Source organism: Calonectris borealis, chromosome 7, assembly GCF_964195595.1.
Source record: "Calonectris borealis chromosome 7, bCalBor7.hap1.2, whole genome shotgun sequence".
NCBI lineage: Eukaryota > Metazoa > Chordata > Aves > Procellariiformes > Procellariidae > Calonectris > Calonectris borealis.
Window position 1 is genome coordinate 18,137,957 of NC_134318.1, and position 16,447 is coordinate 18,154,403.

At 34.6% G+C, this 16,447-nt stretch overlaps 1 protein-coding gene across 14 annotated transcripts in view; it reads left to right on the top strand.

Moving 5' to 3' along the window:
• KCNMA1 (potassium calcium-activated channel subfamily M alpha 1) overlaps positions 1 to 16,447 on the top strand; it is a 526,570-nt gene that overhangs the window by 158,429 nt on the left and 351,694 nt on the right. Inside the window, exon 3 of one of the 14 annotated variants that reach the window (XM_075154400.1) lies at positions 7,305 to 7,692. The exons of the other annotated variants lie outside the window; for them this stretch is intronic. Within the exon in view, the coding sequence (XP_075010501.1) occupies positions 7,305 to 7,319 (15 nt within the window). The 3' untranslated portion in view covers positions 7,320 to 7,692. Of the gene's footprint in view, positions 1 to 7,304; positions 7,693 to 16,447 lie in introns of those variants that run through there. 14 annotated transcript variants of the gene reach the window in all.

Consider the following 16,447-nt stretch of genomic DNA (forward strand, 5'->3'; position numbering starts at 1 on the left):
TAAAAACAAAATACATGTTTTTATTACTAGCAAAAAGAAAATAGTCTAAAAAGCATAATTTAGCTTACAGAATTGTTGACAAATGTGTTATTTGAATTGCCTTTCCCTGTTTACTGGCTTGGGTTAAAAATGCGTAGTGTGATTCATTATGAAAATGTCAAAAACTAGGTCAGAAGGGAAAAAAAATCGAAGGAACTGTAAGAACTGAAAGCATTTTAAAACACAAAGTTAAATTTGTTTCTAGCTTCTGGGTCAAATTTTGGTCTCGTCTATATCAGTGTAATTTAATTGAAGTTAGTGCAATCAATCCACATTTACACTGGTTTAATTGAAGACAGATGTAGTCTGCTATTTTCAAGGATGAAAATAACATATTTGGAAGAGCCTGTTCCTGTCAGAGAGCCAAATGAAACTTTATCAGAACTAGAGACACCTGCCTTCATACGAGAAATTTAAAGACTAATATATGTGCAGGCAAATTCTTAATATAAAGCTAATTATGGGATGTTTCTTAAAGGAAGATGAACAGGCTTTAGAATTAAAAAACAAACAAAAAAAAACAAAGCGGAAAAACTTGCCTGCTGCAGTCCTCCAGGGAATTTTCTGGGCTCAAGGTCAGATGCTATTGAATAGAAATGAAATCCTGTCAAAACTGCCCCTGTCAAGCCTTCCCTTGGCAGGACCAGATTCCTGCACATACAATTCATATTTAATGGTAGTAACAGTTATAGGTTGAGCAAAAATCTGGCTGAACCAACTTCTTATGTGTTTGGACACATTCTGGTTTTTATATAGTTCTCTATAGCACTTCCAGTTTTCTAGACATCTTTTCAGTTTTGGAATGCCATGCTCTTCTTTGCAGACTAAGTCTGTATGAGTTTCAAGATGGGAAACTGATGCTGGAAACGTTAGTAAAAATTTTCAAACTTATCGGTGAGATCTTTTCTCATGTGTATGACTACAGAACTATATTTTCATTCCCAAGCCTTAATTGTATAGCATTCTGAAAGCCCTGCCATTTTTTTTTTCTTGATAAATGACATGAAATAAATAGTGAACTGTTCCTTTTCCCATTTTTGTAGGAAGGTAATGTGAACCAGTAAGTTTCAGAAAAATACTGTTTCTCATACAGTTATCTAATAGTGTGCTTTCTGCCTAAGGACTGCTGAACGGAAGATCCATTAAATGTACAAATCTGTTTATATAGAAATAGATCGGTGTGACAGTTATTCCCAAGTATATATGCATCTGGTACTTCAGTAAGTATATTCTCAAAAGACAGCAAAGGAAACAACTCATGATTCTGTATGTCTTCTGTTGATTTCAGTGGGAGCAGGGTTTAGCCATAATATTAAGTTATTTAAACTGTTATGAGTAGGTTTTAAAGTATAAGGATTAGATTTGGTTAGTATTCTGAAGTAGTACTTGCTCATTTGCCTTACAGTGAGACAGTTACCTGCTTTTAATGCATAATCTGATAACTTAATTTCTTTTTTGACTCTATCTTACAAAATGATACACAAATTGCTAAATTTCTTCATTTCCCAATCATATATGTATAATACAGAGATTATGATAGTTCTACATTTCTGTAATGCACTTAATAATTTGATAATAAAATACTCAACAGCAAATTTACTTGGATGAATAAACATTACTTTGAAGTTTCTGCATTTTAGAAAACCTTGTAGCAAATAATTGAATTTTAAAGTAATTCCTTCTCTATTTATGAATAATGAGTCGAAAGCAGGGTATTGCTTTTCATTTAAAACTGTTAAAAGCATTGACATGAAATCACAGGAAGGAAGTGCTTTTGGAATGGCTTTAATGATTTACATCTTGCACATAATTTTTCTGTTGCATATCCTCTAGGAGTTGACATAGGACAGTAAAGATGTTTCTCTATATTGCCATACTGATTACCCTTAAACTGACATGGGTAAATCAATATTAGATAATAAATAAACAAAGATGAATTTTAGTCTTGCAATTTAAATGACAAAAAATTATTAGGTCTATTGACAGATCCAGTGTTCTATGAGAACTGTTAAAAAACAAAAATGCAAGTTTTGTATGAAATATTGCCCACTTTCCTACTACGCCATGGCATATTATCTATGGGTCTTTAGATAAGATTTTTCCAGAAAACTTTAACACAGCCATGTAGAGACTTTAGTGCTGCTGTCTAATAAAGCAAGGTCAAGGGAAGTTGTAAGGCAAAGCTTAATGCTTGTTTTTTTTTCTTTTCCTCAAAATATTTTCTTTTTGTTGTTATACAAAACAATGTTTTTAATGTGACTATTGCAGCAATGAAGTCTCATAGCATTACACTGAATAGAGACATCAGTTTGAAGTAAAAAGACTTTCTTGCGTTGGAGGCATATTTCGGCTTTATTAATGGAAGTTGGAAAAGCAAAATGAAAATTAAGTTTTGTTTCTTCTCCTACTGTGCTAGAGTCCCCCATATTTAACCAGGTTAAACCAGTCTTCTGGAAAAGGTAATACATTTTATAAAGGAAAGCATTATATTAGTGTCAACATTTTCTTTTAAAATCAATAGATCTGGTAATGTATTAATTAACATAGTAAATTGCAAAACATTTCTTTTGAGAAATGGTATTTTGAAATAGTAACATGAAAAGACTATCAATCCACTGTTAATATTATGAAATATCTTGACAACATAATGATTTCAATTAACTGTGATTGGAAATTTAACTTGCACTGATGTAAAATGCCACAGAAGAGAAGTGGCATAACTTCACATTCTGACAGGTATGTAACACTACTTCTTCTGAGTTACATGTACGTAAGACACAACCTGGAAAATTGCTTCTAGATAGAGCCAGCAACATTTGACCTTTCAAAACCACATTTGATGTGGTTACATGCTACCACTTATGGAACACAGTAATCCACTGTATCTTGCTCAGTTGGATGATGACCACAGAGCACTGAGCCATCACTTTGGAATCACTGACTTCATTATTCATTTCCTCGCCCATGCCTCAGTACAGTAGTCAAGAGTATGATGGCTAAAACGTCTGTGCTTACAGGTGTCCTACTACAGGTGCAGTTGCTTTGACAAAAGTTGTCTTCCCAGGAGAGTCTATTTCTAATGGCAAAACCAGTTACCTAGTACAAACGATTTTTTTTTACCAGCAAGATATGGTAAGGTAAGACTCGTTCATTATGGTAAGAATGATTCATTATATAACTTCTGTATATTAACATGGAACAAATGATAAAGTTCTTTTGCATTCTTCTGTTTTAACACAAACACTCAGGTTAGATTTTAGTTTGAAGGAGCATAGAATGTTCAACAAAAGCAAAAAAAATCCTTTTTCTTTTTCCTGAAAGACAGAGATAGTGTCAGAATCATTATACACAGGCTGAAAGTTCATATAAGAGGCAGAAATATCTACCAACAGAAGAAAGAAAGAAAAAACCCAAGACTAAAGGTTCTCAGTAAAATCAATTCTTCCCCCATATATCTTTCTTTTCATATGTGGTCAGAATGTAAAGGCTTTATTTATTATTTCTGTTTTTCTATATATTTATTTTTTATTATATAGCCTCTCATTTGTCATATCAGTCTTACTTAACAAATGTCAAATGGGATTGCTGTTCTAATCCAACAGAAAGTTTTAAGCTTTTAGTTTTTTACTAATGCCCTGTGGGCAAAAAAGCTTAGTAAAAGAAATCTTGTTTAGGTTTAGGAAACAAAATACATAAAAAACTGTAAGATTTCATGATGTCTCATAAGTCAGAGCTATGCTTTGCTAGGCACTGCAAAGACACAAGCACATGAACAGATGCTTTCCTAGAGAGCTTTCAGTTCAGTTAAGACGGAAAGAGGATATGAGACCCAAACTCAAATTCTGTACTGAAAGTTTACCCAAGAAGTCAATACCAAAATTCAGAAGTGACTATTAATTTAATACTCTACCTGATCATTAAAGAAAGTTAAATCCCCCCTTTTTATGATCTTATGCTACACTGGTTTCAGAAGGTCATGGCTCTGTGTTTAGTCATTTGGCTCCTACTAAGGGTCAAAGTCAGCTGGTAAAATTATTTAGCTAAGTTGTGCTAATTGGAAGAAATCTCAAATTTTGGTTGTTCGTCTTGTAATACTAAGGAAAAGGGAGTTATGAGTTCCTTTCATTTTGAAGGGGACCTAGCACTGAAAAATAAAATCTGTGATACCCCCTTTCCAGCTTTGCATGGCAACAGGATAACTTGGGAATAATTAGTATTGTCTCAGTTTGCATCTGGGGTGGCTACTTTATGATTGACTTGGCATGAAGCTGACTTGGATGAGGGGAAATATCTCAGGATGTATAGCCCAGACACATTATCATAAAGTGTTTTTGTCCTAGCCTTTTCAGAAAAGGTAACCTGCCTTCAGATAGTGTTACCTCTAAATAGCATGCCTGGCCAGTTCTGTCAGATTGTATCAAGAAACTCTTGTTTTACCTTTGTTTGAAAGAGAAGAGTGATATTATTGCATAACAGTAGATGTGGTTCCTTTTTTTGTTTGTGCGAAAAAAACCTAATCAGATTAGAATAAGCAAAAAATCTTGTTATTTTAACTGCTTAAGTAATTTCTTAGGTTTGAAATATAAAAATGAATTGTATCCTAAAAAGTTGTAAAAAACCCAACCCAAACCAAAACAAACAAAAAAACCCCCAACAAAAAACCCCAAACTAAAACCAATAAAAAGCAACCCCAAAAACTCCCAATACCAAACCAAAAAACTTCAAAAGCTTTGGAATATGAACCATTAAAGCAAATCTATATGAATTTACTTTCACAGCTGACCTTTCTGCATCATCCTGCTGAGTCCTTTAAGAATTTTATTCTCCTCCTATGCCCGCATCCTTAACAACTTGAAGTGAACTTAGTGCTGCTTGTAAATAATGTAGCTGTTTGGTAAGAGTTTTAAGCAGTAGTCGTTATGACCATGAAATGTAGAAATTCCCAGATTGTAAGTCAGGTTTTCAAACCTACCATGGCACAATTAATTTTGTGCTATGTTGTGAAAAGCCAATGATAGGATGGACAGGGGTACTGCACAATGAGTTTGAGTGTGATGATGGAGAATGGGATTTTTGTAATGTTTGCTTTGCAATAGTCTTCAGCTTGGTTTCTTTCCCCTAGTTTTTGTTATGGTAACAGTCCCTTATTTATCTTAATGTATGTTACTTTTTAGCAGATTATATTTTAATGCTGAATTAAACACAGTGGATTTGGAGAAAATAGCTGTCACCTTTTGTATTGTATGTATGCGAATGTGGAGGCTGTTGTCTGACTCTGCACTTGCCTAGAATTCCAGAGCAGGAAACTTCAGGTTCTGGACTTGATGTTGCAGTCTAGTTCTAATGTGAAGAGAGATGTTCTTTTGATAAGTTAGCATTCTTCAACAGCTACAAAATATTTTATTCAATTACAATGCCCCTTTATTAGAAAGATTTGCAAGGCGTGTTTTGAAGAAGGGTGAGATCAATGTCATTTGACTTCTGCTGTCTGTACTTAAAAGGAAAACTGAATCAAGGACGATCTAGGGATGTTTCTTCTCCTGACCTGGTAAAGAAAGAAGAGATTTTGAGACTTACTGCCTGGTGTTTCCGTTATTGTTTAGCTGGCATATTGTTTAGCTGACAAATAGTACCACATGCAAAACAAAACACAAGAAATCCCCACAAGACAGAGATTGTTCAGGGCACTTAACTCATTCATCTGCCTCTTTGATGTAGACACACAGATAACAATAATAGCATCATTCTATGCTGTCATACTTGTCTTTGTGCTCTATACTCATTAGACACTGGCTTGTCTAGTCCAGTTCAAGTCATCCAGCTGATTAAACATCAACACTTCTTTTGGGAGATAATTCTGTAATTTAATAGGCTGCAGCAATTTTATCTGCTGGCTAAGAAATTTATATATTACCTATACTTTGTTACTAAGCAGATTTAGGGTTTTTATATCCTTTTATATTTATACTTCTTCTATCTTGTTTAACAGTGGCATGGAGCTAAAGCATTGATTACATCACAAATTGTATGTGTGCAAAAATATCCTAAAGTATTTAGGTTGTTGCAACTTCTAAAAACACTTTTTGAAATAAAAATTGCTTTCAATTTGTTTAAAATCTGGGGACACTGACAGTTTGAACTGAGTTTTTCTGTGCAGAATGTCTGCTGTGTTTACTACCCAACTTTAAAGTTTTGATAACAGATGAAGCATGAATGCAGTCTCTAGAATGGCTTACATTACATAGTCTTGGTGCAGTAGCAGCATACTATTTATCTCCTGAACTTGGAAAGAATTTGGAAGAGGTAATACGTGATTTTCTAATCAAGTGGAATATTTTAATGCATAAGTGCAAAAAGACAAATTAAGGATGTAAAAGCAATAATATAATAATAAATGTTATGGAACACTAGATTTATGTGGGTTTTTTTAGTTTTCACTGTGTTTAAGTTGAACTATTGTTCACCAGTAGTTTAGTTCCGTTACCATTCTGTGTGGCAGGATGATTTGTGCAATTTGGAGAAATCTTTGACAAGGTGTTTATTCTAAATAAGTAATAGAAATCTCCAAAAATCTTGGCAACTTGCCACTTAGTTTTTCAGCAGTCTAATGTTATCTCTAAAGGATATCCAATGTGCTTAGTCTGAAACATTGGCAAAACAGCTAGGAGGAATCTGCTAGTTTTACAAGGAGGGGCCAGGTCAAGGAGTTCTTTTAATACCAATACCTTCATTGCAGCAGTGATTATCAGAGGTGTTTCCGGGTTGCTCTCTGCCTACAGTGGTGAGGCAAAGTGATTAGTGCTCAGAAATAGAATAAAGGTGCCTAATGTATTCTGGTACATTAAGAAAAAAACCTCCCTACCAAATTTCAGTGATTAAAAATTAAAATGAAATATATTTAAAACTTATAATTTATATGCAAATACTAAATGTCATGTAGTCTTTAATAACAAGGAATTTGAAAGAATCAATTTTAACTATAGTATTTGGATTCCAGTTAAGTAATTTAATAATTTTAGCAGTATATTTAGGACAACCCCTAAATAGAAAAACCTGTCTGCCTACACTAAGGTTTATTTTATTTGAGTTCTGTGTGAGTCTCCATCTTTGTTACGTTTTATCTTCTTTGGTGTTATATTTCTTTGAGCTGCATAACACAATTTTCATATTGTTTCTCTTTTATGACTCATCTCTTTATTCTTTTTTTCCCTTTAAAAAAAATCATTTAACTGATTTCTTTTTTTTTTTTTTCTTAATGCATATAGAAGCCTCCGGATTGAAATTCACTAAAAAGTGCTAGCTGTGAAGCTGGATAACTTTAAAACTTCTTGTCCATTTTTTAGAGTGGGAAGAAGGCTTAAGGAAGTTTGAACATTTTTAAACATTTGAAATACTGTTTCTTTCTCAGGTGGATATATGGACATGGGGAATATGTCATGAGGAAAGGTGGTTGTTTGGACTTGCTAGAGTGGCAATACTTGATGGCTTAGTAAAGACTAATACGTAATGATTATGGAAGGAAAAACCTAAGCTTATTTCTCTGGGCTTTTTCATGTGCCCATTCATTGTGCTCTGCTGACAGAGCCACCACCCACATCACTGAGACACTGATTTTGAGACACCTTTGCAAGGCTCATGGCCATTTGCACAATAAAACTTTTCATGTTTGGCCCCTATTGCTTTTTGATCCCATCCACTTCTCAGGGGAAAGGAAAAGGGGGATGATTCTTCCAACTGAAAAGAATTTATTAAAAAATATAAATGTAATCTCTATTCTAATTCCATGATGATTTTCTTGGACTGCATGCAGGTGATACTGGAAACATGTAAAACACGCATGCATTTCTTCCTCTTTGGACCAATTTAGAGAATCCTGTGCAATTTCTAGAACACGCTACTTTATTTCCTTTCCTGATTTCACATGTTCAGTGGAACTCATTTAAATATTACAGCTTATTTATTTTCCAGTTTGTGAACAGCTGGAGCATCATATCAGTTCCAGCTCCTTTATTCCACCTTTTTCCTATCTTGACAAATTTGTAAATATTTTCAGCCTGTTTACTTGGCACTCTTAATATTAAAGGAGGAAGGCAGAATTAAAAGTAAGCCCTTAATAAGATTCTTAAAATTAAAAGCTTATACTGTCACATTCTGTTTTCAATTCCTGATTAGCATTAAAAATTTATTATGTTTCTGAGTTGGCACAAAATTTTCCCATTATGCTGAGTTCATCTGGATCTTGCTGCTTTCTCTGGTGAAACTAAATTGGGCTTGATTCTTTTGATTATCAAAGCTGAGGTAAGTGCTTTAAAATGCAAATGCAAGTAATAGGTACTGTACTGAAATTCTTGAGTAGGAAATGACAACATCAAGACAGGATGTGTTAGTGGCTCACTGAGAGAATATGTACATATGTGTGTGCATATGTATGTGTTTATATACATAAACATATTAGAAAAATATCTGTGTGTATATGTATATATTACATATATAAGGAATATATCTGTGGCTTAAGGCTGCAAATTGGGACTGACTCTGCCACTGATGTGTTATGCAACATCAAATGCTGATCTTGCTTGGCCTTAGTTTCCCATCTGTAAGTGGGAATTATTGCTGACTTCCACCTTCAACTTTGTTTTCTTGCTTGTCTAAACTGTAAAATGTTTAGGGGGGAAGGTTGGTATAATGTAGAACCTAGAACAGTATGGCTTCCACATGGTTAAATAATGCAACATATGCTAAGAAACTTCTAGCCTAAAAAATTATGGACTAATGTATAGAAGGGTATCCACTGTAGGTAGAGGTGGATATTTCATTGTAGTCTCTTCACTGGCTAGCAGGACTTACTTGGATAGGAATAAAAACTAAGTATCTCCCATATAAAAGAGTATATTTAATGGCTGAAAGTCCATTTTACTTCAAAGCTCACTGCACATGGTGCTACATGGGAACTGGACGTTTTCCCATTCCCTCTTAAATAAGTTCAACTGAGAAGAATTTATTATTGTCATTATGTGCCTAAAAATATGTCTAAAATCTTTGGTGATGTTGTGCCTTCAAGTATAGATAGAGTCATAGCAAAACCCATTTGCACTTTGCTTTGTAGTCATGTCTGAACACGCCTAAATATTCAGAAGAATCTCAGCTTGTCAAAATAATACAAATTATTTTAGTTTTTTTCCTGTAAATCAGAAGGAACACCACCTGTCTAATTTCACTCCAAGCAAAATGCAAGATGTGATGATATGAAAAGAATAGATTTCAGTTTGTGATGTACCTGGTAATATCCTTCATCTTTAGTCTTCAATACGTTATGTTCATGTTAAGTATCATTTATCAAGTTGGAGTGACTCCAACTAAGTTGTAGTTTAGCTCAGTTTATTTAACAATTTCAGAGGTAGCTGGCAAACGAAGAAAGAGGAGAAACCCCAAGAAGTTTTCCTGTGCAATGAAAATCCTATTTTTGTCCAGTTTTTATGAAAAAATGTTACAAGGGAGCATCACTATCCTTTGTCACCCTTGTGAGACAAAACAAAGATGCATGGGAAAGTATAGCCAGCCCTACAGCTTGTACTGGGATTTATACAGGAGTCCTATTAAATTCGTTTTGACTGTAGTCTGATTAGTCTTGTTTGTATATATAATGCCACATTCACCCCCTTCCTTTCCACAAAACATTATGAATGGTATGAAATAGAAATAAATCTTAATTCTGTATATCCCTGGATCTAAGGAATTTATGTTTATTTAAATTACTTGACATTTAGTTTAATTTAATTATGGGAAATCTCTCTTGGTAACTATCAGAGTGTGTACATGGTTGCCTCATTATCTTGCTGTGATCGTATTGGCTGTTGTATTATTTCTATTTGCTCGTTCTCTTGATGCTTGTTTACTCATGGCCCTCAGGGAAAACTGTATTAAATAATTATGCAATAATTTTTCCAGAGGCAAGAAAAATCTTAGTGTTTTCCTGTTTTCAGTGCTGACAAAAGCCAGTGAAATTGAGCTACTTCAGCATAGGTGGAATATATTGGTTTGGATCTGATTTGGACATCCCACTTTAAATTCTTATGAAACAAGGATTTCTAGAAATAACATCCTGGAAGTTGATATTTTCATGCAATATATAAAGCAGCATTTGAACTTTTTTTGGAAGTCACTAAATCACAGTGCGTTAGAGTTCTATGGGGAAGCTGCAGCACTGTGCAGCAGCCACATGTGGGTGGCATGATGTGGGAACAGAAGGCTATAGCTAATGAAAAAGCTAATGCTGTGCATTAATACCCATATGAGAAATCTGTACTTAAGTATCTCTGTAAGTTGCTGTTAGCCTACTGTAACTGCTGTCATTCCTGTAATTTCTATTGGGTTGTGACACAGAACAAAACCTTTCAACAACTGGAAGATGGTTGCCTGGTATTCCAAGGTGACTCATAAACTCAGTAAGCAGAGACATAGAGAGGGCTGTTCTACTGATATGATAATTTGGGTTTCCAGTTATGGCAGCTAAAATTCACGTCAGTCTTTCATGATGTAAATGAAAGAGTCCTCTGGTTTTTCAAGTGAGTAGTACCACATCATTATAGAACAATTAGAGGCCCTCAAACCTCGGCATTTGCTACACACACATCTGTATCACACGGAATACATATACTGTAGTAAGATGGATATATTTAATTTCATGATACTTTCAAGAGCTGAGGATCTGTTCTTCCTCGCATCTTGTGGCACTATAAATCTGAATTAATTTAATTGATTTTAGTGGCATTCCAGTTGTATAAAACTAGGTCAATATTAGAATATGACTGAAATAATAAAATAAAAAGATCCATATATATAGAAAAGTTCAATATACGCAGCACATCTGAACAAAGAGCTTGTGGCTTTAATTCAGATGTGAAATTTAGAAAACTGAGCATGTTTAGCAGTTTGCTTTGAAGGAACTGAAGCTTCTTACTTTGCTGACCAGAATGTCACCTGTGGCTCATTTGCTTTAGCCCTTTCTGGAATATATTGAACTAGGCTTGATCCTATAGTAGGCATCTCATATGAGAATGTGATTTAGAGGTAGACCAAGAAATTTGGCAGAAGATAGCATTAATTTTCATTTAGGGAGCTAAGACTGAATGCTTGCACAGAATTGCTAGTATTGTGTTTTTATTGAAAACTTTTTGTAATAATTGAATAAGAAATGTAATGGTGCAGCTAGAGAATTTTAGTGCTGATAATTGGAACATCTGTTACAGATAGTCATGTTTAGATATAATTGTATCAGGTTGTTTTTTACTTTTAAACCTGTCGAAATAAGGATGCATTTGTTCTGCTATGGTTTACTATGGTTTTGTAGGGAAACTGAACAAGTTTTTTTCATATACATTCCCCAAATATGAATTTCCATTTAATATGACAATCTTTTCCACACCCCCCCCAAAAAACCCCAAAACCAAAACCCCCTAAAAAGCCTCCAAGACCAACTCACCCCAAAACAAAACCCATTTTACATTAGCATTGGACATTCAAGCGTGCAATGTTTGAAAAGACAGGAAATCCTAGATTTTGCCTGATTTCTTTCATGATGATCTAAAACGTACATATGGACTACATTCTAGGTGAATACATGTGAGCATGATGGTCACAGGATGCAGCTTTGTGGCCTTTCTGTGGTCCTTAAAGGCACCGCATCCTGTCTGTTTCTGGAAGCTGGGAAGTCAGGAAATTAAAGAGAGTTTCACAGAGCTTTCAACACCCTTGAATAATGTTTCATTGCTTTCTCACACATCGCTGTGCCCTGCTTCGCTTCCTATGGCAGGCTGCAAAAATGATTTTCGATAAGAGCTTTTCTCAATTTTTCCCGTTAAAGTTTATCACTGGCATAATGCATCATCCCAGTAAATGCTATTTCTTGTTAGATGGATAGAGAAATCCTAGATTTCCCCACTTCTTAGGGTTAGCATTTGTATAGTTAAAAGCAGTAAGTTGATATTCAACTAGAAGATCCAGCAACTACAATTTGTTGTAATTTCTAGTTTCCATCCCTAGTGTGGAAAGAAGATAAAAGTTTTAAAGTTCTGAATATTATAGCTTTGTCTGTCATTTTAAGCTCTCAATTATCTTAAGAACAACAGTTGATACCGCAAAGGGTAACTAAATAGGATATGTACAGTAACTATACTTTTATTCTTACTAGCTCTTTTCAGTCCTGCATTAGTATAATGAGGAAAATGCTGGGTATTATCTAAGACTACAAAAATATATGCATGTATCTTGCAAAAATCTGAATTTTTTAACTGTTGTCACCTTCTAATAATCAGACATAATTTAGTTTGCATAGTTGTCTTTTTATTCTCATATAATTCTTCCAAAATGAAATGCTAGAATTTCAGTCCTTTTAAGAACAATAACTAAATCTCTGTAGTTCTGTTAAACATTTTCATTTATTTGCAGAAGCTTCAAGAGCCTCTTTGGTAGATTACTTTGGAGATGCAAAATCCCTTGCTTCTATAAATACAGCCTCAAAGCAATCTTTTGTTAGAGAGAATGCCAGATAGCTAATGTAGACACGTAGCATGGTGCATAACAAAACAGAAGTAAACGGCATGATTGAGACTTAAGAGCATTAAACTTTTGAGTTATGTGCCTCTACCACTATTTTCTAACCCTCACAGTGTTTCGTGATTTATAAATCAAAGAAATGGTGCCAGTACTTAATAAATCTCTTAGTAAAGCTCGAAAATGCCTGAATATATTATTGTATAACTGTATGCTATTGACTTACCTATGTAATCTTTGCAAGACTGTAATATAAATTTGAAGACACTGTAAAGGGAAAAAACCTGTATAACTCATCTTGACATAGAAAATTAATTCCATTCCCTACAACAGTATTGTTTTGATACTGAAAGGAATATTGTTTCCAATAGGTCAGCATCACGGGGAGAATTTAATCACATCATGCTTTTGCACTGCCCAAAGATACACTCGCTCTCTCATGTCTACAGAATAGTCTCATGATTATGTTTTTTCTCAAATGCTGGATATGTGTTTATATTCACAGTGTTTATGCATATAAACTTGGAAGAGGAAAAAATTAGAAGCAAGTAAATTGCCTTGGAAAGGGAGTGAATTTTCTTTTATGAATTTTCAGTTAAAGAAAAAAAGAGAAACAGGTAAACTTTTGTAAAGCTTTAGTTTATGTCATAATTCAAGTCAGGATTCGCTCTCTTTTCTTTTTACTTCCCCCCCTCCCCCCTCCCCCCCTTGGCCTTTTATGTCCTACACATGAACTATGTTTTATTATTAATGCCTGTCATGTCTATAACAGAAATTACAGAAACATTTTCATATCTTTTTCTTACTTTAATTTAATGTTAGCATTCTGATGCTCTACTCATATTAATGTATTGCAAAGTTCTTATCTTTAATGGTGACTTCTGCCTGAGGTGGGACTTCCACAGCGTGTTTTAGCCCTATGTTTCTAGGAAATAAAAACATTCTGATGTTTTCTGATGGATTTGGGAATAGGAATATGACCTGTGACATCTCTCAGTCAATACTTACATTGTTGATAAAGTCCATGGGGGATCACATGTATGCAAAGTCATTTGTCAGCAGAGAGCTTGGTTTATATGTGCACAAATAAGAGTTCTTGTAAGGGATGAGTAAAATTGTTCCTTATACCTATGCACCTGAACTTTGAATGCATTAACATAAGTTGTCATATATAAAACTTAGATGAAGGGACTGTAAACAATTTTTATCTATTCCCCATTCCTATTTGAAAAATGAAAACAGACTGAAATGTTAAGGGACTTATGATGGCTCATTGGCCCCACCCTTGGCCACCCCTTAAAGAAAATGAAAAAAAGTTCAGGGCAAGGAGTGCTCTGTTTTACTCTGGCATAGGTTTTAATAGACCTTTCTACTCATAGTATAACTTTTGCCTTGGTATGCTCAAGACTGGAAGAACATGTGATAGCCTCGAACTGAGGGGGATATTTTGACAGATTTCTCATCTAAAATTGTGCTTTTATTAATAGTGTTAGGTTTTTTTATAGTTTTAGGGAAAAAAAATTCAAATAAATAAATGAAAAACAGAAAAAAGCCCACCAATTAAAATTTTGAAGCCACCAGCAGTTAGCAATGTAAATCGCTATTGTTGTAGGGCTTCATGTTTTTGTGGGGTGAAAGATTAATTCTGTGTAAATCCTGTCCAATGGGAGATAAAGCAGGAATAAAAAAGTATATGGAAGAAACAAGCAAAAAGCATGGTCAGGTTAGGAGGACTAATCCAGATTACTTCTTGCCCACAGACTTTCTGAAATATATACGTATGATCATTTCCTACTGCTTTTTACAGCGGGATGATTTTGTGATTATTTGGCAGCTGAGATATACTGCTGACAAAGGGAGGGTTTAAAGAGATTCCCTTTTCCTTTTCAAAACTGATGCAAAACAGCTTTTGGGGACTGGCCAATAGTGTTGCCAACTCTGTGTATTTTACTATGTTTTGTAGTCTTGTATTGTAAACCAGGAAGTGTCTAGCCCTAATAGTTTAAAATGTCTAACTCCTAGGACTCAATACTAGGAATTGCTGGTTTGCAACTGGTGTAAGTGTTCCTAACAGCACAAAAGCCACTCTGTTTTAATTTTCAGATTGCTTACAAACGAAGCAATTCCCTATTGCTATGACTTCAGGATTTTTTGGCTTATATTATGAAGTACTGTTTATTTATTTTGTTTTGATGATTTAAACCACCAGCACTTTGCAGATCCCTCAGAATAAATCAATTGCTTCTATATGATCTGAAAATGTCCCTCATTACTGGTTAATGTGAGGATGTCTTCTAACATCATCCCACCAGGAGCATGTTAGAGATCCTATATTAGTCCCATAGAGTGATGTACTAAATATTGCATTAAAAAGTCACAGCATCAATGGTAATTGGAATCAGTATTCATCCTTTATTAGCAGTATTTTAGATCAGGTTCAACATTCAACAAATACTTGTTATTGAATGAGTGCCACAATTTGGTCCCTACCTCATTAGTCCTCGGTCACTGGCACTGGTCACAATGATTTGGCACAATGCAAAGACGTTGTCGCACATATTTCAACAGACCATTAAAGCACATGTAAGTTTGGGAAATACATTTCTCTGAAATGCACATATACTCTCTCTGAAAATTAACCACCTTTTCAGAATGTTACTCACTTTCCAAATGTTTGTCTTGTAATTGTGATATAAAAAAGTAGTTTTATTTAATCCAGCATTATGGCTATTTTATTTCTAAGGGAGGAGTGTTCCGCTCTTGACACACTGGTATAGATGTGCAAATCATCAGATGTAACAGTTAACTTGGGGAGGGTTAGGCAGTGCTAATATTGCTATTCTTTCTGAAGATCTCAGGGGAAGAAAATTTTAGTTGCTGAAAAGTCTTGTTAGGAGAGAATGTTTTGGGACTATGCTGGACAGTGTTGAACATAGTGGTAAGACAAGATTTATCAAAAACTCTGTGATACTAGAGCAGGCTTCCTCAAATATTCACTCTTTGACTTCTATCTTCATCATTAATTTAAAGCAAGAGTGGTGTTCCTTGTGGAGAGGTGGATAAGCCAAATATCTTTGTTAAGCTCTATACTAACAGGCATCTTAATCTTAGATTACATAACACGGTAATGAATTATTACATAGCTGCAGGGCAGCATTTCCTTACCCTTGATATTAATATTAGAGTCAATCAGGGCAATGTCCTGTTAATAGGAGCTGGGAATTTTAGATAATACCCCTTATGAAGCCTACAAAAATGTCCAAAAAGTAAAATGAATGGTGACGCATGCAATTTAGAACCACCCTTGATAAGAAGGCTTTTGTGCATAAAAGTTCTCAGAAACTGGGCTGGGTTTTGAACTCCTATGTCTAATCGCATGAAGATTAGAACACATGGAGTGAGTAAACCTGTTTTGACTGATTTCAGTGTAGAAGGCACGAAGCAAGTTGAAAATACAGCAATTCCATCAAGAAGCCTTCAGAAAACTTTTCTGTGTATAACATAAGTGGGAGCTTCTTCCAAAGCTTAGTTAAACTGTGCCAGACTGGATACTATTGGTGGTGTGCTCTCAGTTTACTAGGAATAGTTCTGATCATGTCACCTAAAAAAAAGATTTAGCAGAAATGTACAGCATGTGGAAACAAAAAACATCCATAGAAAACAACTGCCAGCTGCCTGAGGTAAAAAGGAAATATTTTTAAAGCTTAGGTATTCCTCTGTTGTTTTTAAAATGTCTTCTGAAGGCTTTGATGTTGTCAGGCATAAAATAATAACTGAGGGAGATATGAAACTGACCACTAACCTAATCTGACTAATGGCCTTACTTTAATATATTTCTGATTTTACCTCTAGTTAA